The sequence below is a fragment of the Eleutherodactylus coqui genome, chromosome 13 (assembly GCF_035609145.1).
Source record: "Eleutherodactylus coqui strain aEleCoq1 chromosome 13, aEleCoq1.hap1, whole genome shotgun sequence".
NCBI lineage: Eukaryota > Metazoa > Chordata > Amphibia > Anura > Eleutherodactylidae > Eleutherodactylus > Eleutherodactylus coqui.
In genome coordinates this window covers 64,187,820-64,200,112 of record NC_089849.1, presented here as the reverse complement: position 1 = coordinate 64,200,112, position 12,293 = coordinate 64,187,820, and the positions used below count along the sequence as shown (strand labels likewise).

The window sequence follows — 12,293 nt, the reverse complement described above, 5'->3', positions numbered from 1 at the left end:
AATATTGCCTAGGTTGGAGAAAATTGCTCAACCCTACATGCTTTATTATAGGGATCTCCTAAAAAGAGGTTTTCTGAGATTGTAAAAAAAATGTGTGGTCAGGAAATGGGCTAAAAAAAAATTAAAAAAACATACCCCCTCCCCGGTGGAGCACAGAGGCTCCGGTCCCAGTATAAGCTACAGCAGTCATGTGCCATACCTCTCAGCCAATTACTGCTATTAGTGGTTACGTGTTGTTTATGGCAGTACCGCTAAGTCAGAGATTGGCTAAGTGGTCACATGTACAATGAACAGCATGTGACCTCTGTGGTTTATTCCAGGACTGAAGTAATAGGTCCCAGGGCTCCGGCACTGGAGTAGGGAGGGTGCATCCAACTGGTGGCTAGTGTTGAGCAAACTGAACCGGGATCGAATTTGATAAAAGATGGGTTTGGGACAAACACCAAACAAGTTCTACCTGAAACAGGGTTCTGCTGGTTCGGTTCGCCCAACACTAGTCCTGAACACTGATGGGTAATACTGTCTAAGAGCCATAGAAACCTTTTATTACCCTCTCAAAGGCTTTGTTGGCTCTTAGACAGTGTACATCAGTTTTAGGGCTTTTGGTGAACTTTTGGTTCGCTTAGAGCTAATTTGGACTGAACTGTGGGTTTTGCAAAAGTTCAGCGAACTGGCCAGACCGAACTTTTCAAAAGTTCACTGGTGGCTATTACTTATTTTACAATTTTTTTACTCTCGGCAAACCTTTTTGGAATGGAACTATAGGATGTGATGACCTATTGCTAGGATATTTCATCAGTTACTAATTGTTACTGGAACCTCTACCGTTCCTTCGCTGATGTTCCCTGCACAGCGGCACTCCTGGCCATCTGCCGTGCAGGACAATTGCTGGAGGGATATGTCTCTTCTTGCTATTGATTTATTATATCCTCTTAATTTGCCATAAAATTCTATGATGGGAATTTCACTTTAAAGGGGTTGTATGAAATTAGAAAAAAATCTGCTTTTCTTTTGAATCATTTTTATTGGGTTTTGTATAAACAGAGAATAAAAAAAAGTTGACATATTTGTTGTGTTATGACACAATTTCTGTACCGTGACATAAATGTGTTGCTGAATAGTAATAAGACTGATGTTCCTTCATATAAAAAGAAAGAAAATAGTTGCCAGGTTAATGCAGTGCGTCACTTGAGTACTAGATGTCATCATGGACTGTCAGGCATTGCAGTCTTACTCAAGTGGGGTTTGAACTTTAATACCCGAAAGGGTGGTTACACACACACACACACACACACACACACACACACACACACACACACACACACACACACACACACACACACAGTGCTTTTAAGGAAAATACAACATTTTTAGTGGCGTTTTTCCTTTTTTACAGCAAAAAAATGCTGCAGCCAGATGTTGTCTGTAGGTCAAAAGAGAAATATGAAACATACTACAAACAGTGTTTTTTTATTGTACCTTTTTTTTATTTGTCATGCATTTTTGAGAGATTGGCTTTTTTTCACAATTACAGCAACTGTTGGTTTGGCCAGGAATAAACATTTAAAAAATGTGTGAATAAAAAAACCCCTCTTAAAAATGAATGTAGTAGCTAAAAAATCTCTTTTTTTTTTTTTACATTTGTTTTTACGGTAAAAAAAAAACACCCCATGACACATATGTGTAGAGGGAGCCAAATAGAGCTGTTTCTGGAAGAGGCCAAACTTTTTTACTAATTTCATACAACGACCTTGAAAGGGTTTTCCGAGTGGAACCTCCAACTTTTTAAAAGCAAATATCATTGCCTTCAGACTAAGATTAAAGGGGTTGTACCATTCATTGTGACTTTACTGTGGGTGGGAGAAGCATCCGTGCAGTGAAGAGAAGAGGGAGACATGGGTGTCCCCAGTCTTGGGCTCAGTGGGGGTCTCAGTGGGGAGAACCCACTGATCAGACTTTTATCACCTGCTAACAATGTAGTTATTTTCTGGAGGAAGATCCTATATTGCTCTTGCTACCCAGTAGCAAAAAGTAGGATGTGATTAGAGCTGGGCCCCCCCTTTCTAGGCGCTCCATAGCAGACACATGGTCTGCCTTTATGCTATGTATGGGCTTGCTATGAATTCCTTCAGTTCATAAGGTGATGTCCCAGCAGCACCAAGGAAGGTACTGGCCAGGAACAGTTGGAAAACATGGCGGCAGAACCTTTCCTAGGTTGAAAGTAGCCATAGTGGAGCAGGTGGCAACACCCAGCGGTATTGTTGTGTTATTGTATTGAAGCATTGTTGTAGTACCAATACAAATTAACCTAACCCTTAAAGTTACTATTGATGACCTATCCTCAGAATAAGTCATGGATAGTTGAGTAGCTGGAGTCCGCCGCCTGTGACCCTGACCAATCAGCTGATCAGGTCCCACTGTCAGTGTTGCAACACAAGGGCATGGTGTGGAAGCTACTGCTCCGACCCCTGTGTAGTGGCCAGTGTTTGTAACTGCAGGTACATTTCCCATTGATTTTAATGACAGCTGCACCTTCAATTACAAATGTCAACCACCACACGGGTCAGAGCAGCAGCTTCCGCTCCATACCCCTGTGTGTTGTGGCACTGACACTGAGCATCCAATTGGTTGATCCCAAAGGGTAATGACCACATTGCATCACACTTGCTTAGACATGAATGTGTGGCACTGCTTTAGATATAGGCCACCATTGGTTCAGAGATCAATATATAACAGTATCACACTCCATGCCAACATGTTGGGTGCAGCGGAACACAATTAATATTCTCCTAAAATAAAACTCATTAACTCAGCACTAAATGTGCTCTAAGTGTGTAATATGCAAAATTTTATTACAGTCTCTTAAAGCAATGCAATCGGACAATGCAGTCCTTGGACTACATAAGATCATGAATCTCTTGTCAAACAGGAAAGGATCTTTAAAAATATTTCCGCTAGCTGCATAATAAGCAAAGGGTGCAATACCAAAAGTAGTCACTGGGTGTCATAACAGACAATAACTAAGATATAAATGGCGGATACAGTATGTAACGTAATATTTTTACAGTCTGCAGGAATGACACTAGTATATCTGCTGATAGAATTAGAAATACGTTTAAGTAGCTGCAATACAATGTAATGTGCTGGAATGTTTGTGGCCCATAATAATTTTGGGATACCTGCAGTCCTATGTAAAACCAAAGATAGCACTCAAATATTATAATGCTGGGTTGTACCAAATGACATCCTTTCCAGACATTTACTAATGATGACCTACCCACAGGATAGTTTATCAATAGTTGATCGGCTCGGGATCCCTGCTGATCGGCTAATCCTCCAGCCTGCTGTCAGTGCTGCGGTGACAGACGCAGTCATCAGTGGTCAGGGAGATGTAACAGATAGCTTAACTTCCATTGAAATCAATGGGAGTAATGCCTTTTCTTACGCTTCCGGTTCCTTATTGGGGTCAGAGCCAGAAGTGTAATAGGAGACATCACTCCCATTGATTGGGGATCATCAGCTGATCGGCAGCTGGAGGATCAGCTGATCAGCAGGAACCCCCGCGGATCAACTATTGATGACCTAGCCTGAGGATAGTTCATCAATAGTAAATGCCCAGAATACCCCTTTAACCCATCATGTTCGTACAGGGGGCACAATGGGTACATGCTACAACAATATTGCTTCCTTGTTTTGTCAAAAGATTTTCCTGGAACAGCACTGTCAGCCTTAATTGAATGTCTTCTCCAACTTTAACTTAATAGCCTAGATCAGAAATGAGTTTTACCATTTTATTGCTATCCAAATAGCGCACTAACAAATAAGCACATGCAATAGAATCCAAAACTAGGCAATAATTCAAGAAGCAGTGCTGCTCAATTAAGGATTAGCTCTGGCACTAGCAGTGATCCTATAAAGAGTGGGTGTGATATTAGACACAGTCACTGGCAGTAACATCAGACGAGATCATGGAACAAAAATACAGAATAGATGCGACATCACACACTGTCAGGCCATATGACATCCTTCAGTCACATAATGTGAAATGAGCCACACAAAATAATACTGTGTCTATGTTGGGATGGACGGATATGGTGCAATGCAGCAATAAGGTAACATATGGGACCAGTTTGGTTTTAAACAGTTCAGTGCTGCTGAATTGTCTAAATCCCGAAAGTAGAAAAGCTATGAAAAGCGTCAGTGGAGATGGTAGGAGAGAGAATCCATTAGGTATGAGAGGGTTATGAGAACAGGAGTGTGCAGACATTTGGTAACGTTGAGAATTAAAGGTTGGAATAAAGAAGAACATAGAACATCAGTGATAAACACAGTTTTTCCAAAAAAAATCACATACATTCAGTGCTAGCAGTATGTAAACTAGTGTGTTCCGGGACTAGAAAGAGGCAAGATACCTATATGGGACACTCAACTAATGAGTTTATGACTTGGTATCCCCTCTTACTACAGCAGATATTTCTTTACTAATATTCCTACTGTTATCGGTATCACAAGAAAGACTTCTACTTTTACTAGGTTATCAATGATAATGGTCTAACTAATACTATGTATACATTGTATTTGTATGTGCAGTATATGTGATTTGGTAATGTACCATATATAATATATATATATAGTCCAGGGGTGTAACTATAGGGGATGTGGTTACACCTGGGCCCAGGACCCTTAGGAGGCCCATAAGGCCCCTCTCCTCCATATAGAAAGCCCAGTACTATGAATAAAGCATTATAGTTGGGGCACTGTTACAGGTTTTGCATTGGGGCCCAGGAGCTTCAAACTATGCCTCTGATATATACATTGTATTTGTATGTGCAGTATATGTATATTTTTGTAATGTACTGTAGTTAAATTCCCAACGAGTGAAGCCTCCTCATAATGCCCTGGTCTACTGTCCTTCCATCATCTACTACTCCCCAGTCTCATACTCACACAGGAGCAGCACATCAGCACAATAAGAAAAGACTCCATGACGCCTCCAACTCCAACAACCCAAGTGAGACGCAGGAATAGGATGACACCGAAAATGTTCTGTAAGCAGGGCAGGTAGACACCCATGAAGGTTCCCATCCTCGGAGCCTGGGAAAAAGAACAACAATTCTGTAAGGTAATGTAATTCTTATATGGTCGACTAATAAAAATCTATATGAAAATATACCTTATCCCCCCAAAAGTATTTGGACACCCCTATCAGTAGAATAGATTGCATGTTATTAGCGTGTCACATGTGCTAAACCATGCTTCATAAGATGAAGACCCTTGAAGGTGTCAGCCATAGTTTATGGTGAGAACTGCACGCTGTTGGATATATGGGTTATGCCGCTGCACACAAGCCATCCATCAAAATGCACAATGCATCGCCTGTCTACAATGGTGCAAGGAGTGTTATCATTGGACAGTTGAGCAATGGAGTAATGGAGCAACGTTCTATGGAATGATGGATCACACTAGTCTATTTTCAAATCAGATGGATGTACCTGAGTGTGAAGGATGCCCAGGGAAGACCTGTTGCCTGAGTGTGTTGTACCAAAAGCTACAGCGGAGGTTAAGTTATGGTTTTACGTAGCATGATCTTGGTCCATTGGTTGTAGTGGTAAGACCATGAACACAGAAGTGTATCTTGACACTCTAGACAATAATGTGCTGCCAACAATGTGACAATACTCTTGGAATAGTCCGCCATACATCCAACAAGACAATGTGCCTTGTCACAAATCCATTACTGTTTTACATTGGTTTAAGGATATGGATGCTCCAAAATTAGACTGGCTGTACAGGGTCCTGACCTGAACCTACTGAACATCTTTGGAATAAACTGGAAAGCTGGGTCAGGAAATATGAACAGCGTTCAACATCTTTGAGAGAACTCACCAGACATTTGCAGGAGGAATGAAGGGAAATACCAGCTGAAGCATATCAGGCATTAGTAGAAAGTAGGCCACTGGGGTTATTCAATGTCATAAAGGCCAAAGAAGACCTACTAAGTATTAACATATGGAAAATAAATATTACTTTTGACTTTTACTTAGATGTCAGATTACTTTTGGTAGGATAGTGTATCGTAACATACTGTAAAAAAAAAAGTATGCATCAAACTGAAAAATAAAAACCGTGCGTCTGTCCTAATTGCTTTTAATTCTTTTTTAGATTATTTTATTTTAATCACCACAGGAAGTTGGACCTAAAATGGAACTTGCAGACAGTAAGATTAATAAAGGTGCAGTATGTCCAAGTGTTACTCCAATCCAAATACTGACACACATAGAAAAGATGGGGCCCTGTAACAAAAAATTTATGGACCCCCCCATTTTGCTGTCCAGTTTTGCCACCGAGGATCGGAGGGCCTAGTGTTTGTTTCCCATTCCATGGCATTTAAAATGACTGTAGGGTCAATTCTCCAACTCCTTTTCTGCTAACAATACACTTCCTTTCTGGAGGAAGGTTCTGCTTCTATGGTACGTACGCCCTTGATTCCAAGTTTATATTTTTAACAGTGATATTAAAATAATTTGTCAATTTAATGCATTTCGTATGAGAAGTCCTTCAGGGATTTTAATATTGTCTGGTGGTTTCAGTGCAGGTTACTATAAGCTCAACACTAAAACTTGGATTTTAATGACCATGGTGTTCCCATGAGGTTCCTGGGTAAGGTCATCACTTCTTCAAGATATTTTTAGAAGACTAGAATGATTTTCATTCCTTTGTGAGGTTTCTTTGTTACAAGCAGGTAAGAAAAATATCGGTCACCTTTGACCATGCTATGGTCAAAGTGACATGTATTCTGTAGTCTCATTAAACCATTGCTTTTCTGAAGAAATGAAAATATTAGTAGGGTGGAAAATGTTGACACCGGCTCACAAAATTATAGATTCTTCAGGATGTATTCACTAGACTGGGACAAAGCTGCAGTAGACTGCACTGGCGCTACCAATATAGTAGTACGGCATTTGGCAAAAGGACCCAAAGTTCAGACTAGTGTAAACATTGACTCACCGCAGCTCCTTTAAACAGCTGGGGTGCTGACAATTGGACCCAATGGTATAACATTGGTATCAATTTTAAAAGACCTGATAATCCTTAACAGTAGTTGTCTCATGAAGACAATTGTATCACTTGAAAGAATGGAACCCCGTGTCTGGCTCCTGGGACCCATGGCAGTCAGCTGACTTTACTAGGAGACATCTTGTCCAGCCACAAAATTCTATTCACATTACAACCTAACTAATAAATGAACATACTGAGTCCTCCAGAGTGATAATCACTTCTACTTAGTGGCTCTCCGCTATGAGTACTAAAGCACGTGGACGGGGCTACTTTCATGAAACAAGCTCTTCAAACACCACTGGTGGGTCATGTTTGGAGGAGTTCCTATGGTGCAATTACCTGTAGTAATTACTAATACAGTGTCACTTAAAGGAAGGTGAAACACTAGTACAGGAAATCCTCTTGGAAAGTAAAAGAAACACTAAGGAGAGATTGTTTTTTGTATATTAGATTTATGTCCATTAAAGCAACAGAAAAGAAATGTAGTCTTGGACTTGGAAATAGGTCTTCTTCAATGTGGCCATGCACATTAGAGTAAGATTGTCCAAGCCTGCTGATTTCGACAGATCTGGTTAAGCATGTAATGTGTATTAGAAGTTCAGGAAACATTTGTTAAAGTAATCACTTAATTTAGGTAATACTCAAGGGGTATCGTAGCCTAATCAATCAGGTATGCCTAATTATTTTTCGATACATCAGAGAAGAAAACAATGCGAAACACTTAAGTGATGCTTCCAGGCTCTTCTGTTTTATTATTGCAATGCAAGAATTTTTTTATAGTTTAACCCCCCACAAGATTAAACAAGTCAACAATTTAAAGTCCACAGCATGTGTGATACTTCTATCTTAGTAAAACATTATAGAGGTTATTATGACAAAGCTGTATGCTTAAATTCTGGGACCCTGTTAGTAAAATGCAACTACAATGCGTCTTACTCACATATTTCTTGCTATGCACACGGCACAAATATTAAGCACATGGCACTACTGCCTAAAATATAATTCAATACTTTCACACGTTCATTCGACAAATGGTGGGGGAAAAAAAGGATCAAGCATAAAATGATCAAGCACGTTGAATTTCAAAGAGTTCAAGGTTTGTTCTCAAGGGATATAAGCCACCACTAGAGGTTTTTGGCAGCAACTTACACCCCTCTGCCTATTGAGAACACCTGCACGCTCGGCTGAGCCAAGTGTGCATGTTAAAAGGGAAGGGTGGGGGGATAGCTGTCAGGCAAACGAGCATTCAGCCGCAGGTGTATGGCCAACTTAAGCATATTCTTTGGATTACTGACACGCTTTATGAATACCACAGTCCTCCTATTTTGCTTATTGGCCATGTCTGTGATGAAAAGTAAATTAATTCATAGAGAATGGCAACATTATTTATATAGCTTGAGTTTTGGGCATGTTTGGTGAGATTACAATAGTCTTAATTGATCTCTTTAAATCAACTTATCATACTGATAATTGTCTATTTTTCACAAGGGAAAGACACAAAATTTTCCAACAGCACACATAGATAACAATATTGGTACGACCAAAAAGATGCACCAGCCATGCCAGAACTTGAACTTGTTCCCAAGTGTAATCCAAATAGACAAAATAGTGGCAGCATCCAAGGTTGCAGATAATAGAAAGAGACCTTTATTCTCCCATGACAGACAAGACAGCGATGTTTCGACCTATTGGTCTTTATCAAGCTGTTTTTCTTCTGCTGCTACAAAACTTTGCCATGCACTGATTTATGCTTCCTATCAGGGGCGTAACTAAAGGCTCAGGGGCCCTGATGCAAAAGATGAGCTGGGCCCCCCCTCTATCTGTATCTGTACCCGTACCCATACCTAAACAATGCTGCACAGAGACATAACTTGAAGCTTCTGGGCCCCAAAGCAAAACCTGTAACAGGGCCCCCATCTATAATGCTTTATTCATAGTACTGGGCTCCCTATATGGAGAAGAGAGGCCTTATGGGCCCACTAAGGCTCCTGGGCCAGGGTGCAACCGCATCCCCTGCACCCTCTATAGTTACGCCCCCTGCTTCCTATAGCTTTTAGTATATACCGTATAATAAATAAACGGACACATAGAACTCCATTGTATTTTAGAAACATTGTTGCGCCAGAACATTGCAGGTCAATAGTCACCTAGGGAGGCTTACTTGAAGGCTACAACCTTCAAATTTTCCTGCAGCTAAGATTATCCATTTCCTTGTGGCCGCTCTCTTCCTGATCATTGAAGTATATTTGTAATAAGCTTTATGTATTTCATGGAGTCAGATGAAAGAAAAGTCTTAATCATTACATTTGCCATATAGATCACTGCCTACGCAGTTTTCTTTTGATACATTTTAATGAATACATTAAACAAATAGAATTTCACATGAAATTGTATAAATCTGCTGTTCGGGCCCATTCAGACAGCTGTATTTTGGGTCCATGTGCTGTCTGTGAATGTTACGGACAGCACAATGCCCCATTATACATAGCGCTCTTTCACACGGGTCGATGGTCCAAGTGAAGAAAGTCACAGTATGCCCTTTTTTTGTTCATATCAGGACATACAATTCCCATGCAATATCCATAGATCTAACAGGACACCAATGGGTGTCCATTTGGCTACGTGAATCCAGCCTTAACATATGACTGAACACAAAGTTGAAAGGAACTTGTGAGCAGATTTTTAGGCACTAAGCCACCGCCATGCCGTTATACCAAATAGTAAAAGAAGCTCCACTATCTGTTGCAGCATAAAGTACCCTGTTTCCCTGAAAATAAGACATACCCTGAAAATAAGACACAGCATGATTTTCCAGAATTTTTGAGGATGCAAAATGATTTTTCAGGCTTTTTGAGGATGCTTGAAATATAAGCCCTACTCCAAAATTAAGCCCTGCTAACAGTTAATTAAAAAAGTCAATTTAAATAGAGTCCAGGCAGCTATACATGTGAAAAAGTTAAACCTTTTTGAACAAAAATTATTATAAGACACTGTCTTATTTTCAGGAAAACACGGTATAAAATGAAATTTTATAACAGCATGTGATATATCTTAATTATTCATGAGGAGTCATCAGGTCCAGCTCACCTGAGCAGTTATACAGTTTAATGCCTTTTGTGGCTTGATTGACATCCCACAAGCTGGAACACGTCATTTCAAGCCCGCTCTAGCAGCATCCGGTGCATGTGCAGTAAGTAGATATGGATGAGTCGGTACACCTCATTTCACTGCGCATGGACCAGCATGCTGATGGTTTAGGGGACCAAAATGCGGTGATAGGTTCCCTCTAACATATGTGTCTTTTGACACTCATTTGATGTATATCCAGATAAAGTTCATGGATATGACAGTTGTCCTTCAGAGATCCTTCCTACAGTCTTACCTGAATAGGCTTCTTCTTTGCACCTTCATTGTTTTCAGCTTCTTCATGCTCTTTCACTCCTTGGGTTAGGTTTGTATAGTTGGCCAAGCCACTGAGCATTGAGGAGACCATTGGACTAGTGTCCATTTCCTCCTGCAAACATGACGTTGAATAATTTTGAGAGTTAATGAACATAACAAGGGAAAATAATGAAATTATGGGTTTAAATTAAAAGATAACACTAATCCATTTGGTGTTATATGAAGGATATTTTAAAGGACCACTCAGGCGAAAACACATTATTCTATGCTTGCCCCCCACCTGATTGCCTATAACACTCTGGAGATCTACTCTGTGTATTATAACACTTCCATGCTGTGCAGCACCCTTATCAGACATCATCTTGAGAGTAATAGTTTTTACTTTCAGTTTCACATCTATCCCATGATGCAATCAGCCCAGCATTAGCTAGGGTGATAGCATTCTACCTGCAGGGGGGACAATTTAAGTATCATTACCTTCAATATTCACCTAAATAGGCCACAGCCCTGAAGTATACAGTCAGGAGGATGAGCTGTGATCTCCTCTATTATAACTGTGTGACAGAAGCTGTGTGATTATCATCAGTAACTGTTACAGGAGTGCATGTCTCCCCATCAACACAGTTGTGGTAGATCTATGTAACACCATCACACAGGCTGTGAATTTAACTGGAAAATGAATCCATAACTCCCAAGTACATCTGGGCTGGTCAGAATTGAGATCACATGACCATCTGAGCAAAAAGAGCCCAAGAGTTTCAGACAGAAAGAAACAACTAACCAAGATAATACTAGCCCTCTTATATGTAATGGGGGATAGCCACATAACAAATGAATAAAAATAATCACCATAGTGGCCCTTTAATTATGCATAGTATGCTATCTTCTTCCTTGCAAGGCTCTTTTCACTTGACTTTTTTATCCACTGCTAGTTCCATCTATGCTTTCTGTCTTTGCCGAAAACTGTATAGGGAAAGAAATCAACACAGACCCAGAATGGAACCATAGGCATTAATATGTTAGACGAAGACCTCTTTCCACCTGCAGTTAAAAACACTAACAGGGATGGAACCCATGTGAAAGAGACCAACAAGGTCTCCGTCTTAGATATTGAAGCCTATGGTTCTGTCCCAGTTCCATCCTGGTTTCCATCCCCATGCAATTTTCTGCATAGAAGATACAAAAAGCCAAGGAAAATCAGCAGCGGAAAGAAAAATGTCATGTGAAAATAGCCTTAGCCAACCGTGCATATGTAAATCAGAATTCCATAGATTGATGAAATGATGAAGATGATTGCATTATCATTGTACTTTTAATTAAAGAACAAGCCAAGTTAGATAGAACAAAGGTCATACCACATACAGTTTTGTATATAATCAAGCACAATCATCGAAGGAAAGCAGTTTATTGGCACCCTTTATTCTTGCTTTCCCGTTATTGGTCGTTTTTTTGCCCTATGGTGCACTCTGTGGCTTTTAACATTTCTTTTAATATATGCATTAAGGCAGTTTTCAAATATAACTCGGAATACAATTGGGGACAACAGAATGAAAGGAGGATTTGGATGCACTAGTTCCAGTAACCTAGACATCAACACTGAATGCCAAGCAGCAGCTGCAAAAGCTAGATTTTATGGTGCATAAAATGAGAAAGAAAAATGTGAGATCCAATTAGAAATTAATGTGAATAAATGACTATTGGGTGTAGTTTCGAGGTCCAAAATGTAGAGGGGATATAAGAGGTCTAGAGAGGGCAACTAAATTAATGCATGAGATAAGGGTGTCTCTATAATTTTTTTAATATGCATAAATATATGCAAGAACATTACAGAA

The 12,293-nt window shown here is 40.0% G+C and overlaps 1 protein-coding gene across 2 annotated transcripts in view; it reads right to left on the bottom strand.

Annotated features, from left to right (window-relative positions):
• The window catches only part of SLC12A5 (solute carrier family 12 member 5), a 73,594-nt gene that overhangs the window by 37,513 nt on the left and 23,788 nt on the right, over positions 1 to 12,293 (bottom strand). For both annotated transcript variants that reach the window (XM_066586721.1, XM_066586722.1), the window contains exons 3-4: positions 10,442 to 10,573; positions 4,948 to 5,094 (exon numbers count right to left, since the gene is read on the bottom strand). In XM_066586721.1, the coding sequence (XP_066442818.1) occupies positions 4,948 to 5,094; positions 10,442 to 10,573 (279 nt within the window). The remainder of the gene's footprint in view (positions 1 to 4,947; positions 5,095 to 10,441; positions 10,574 to 12,293) is intronic.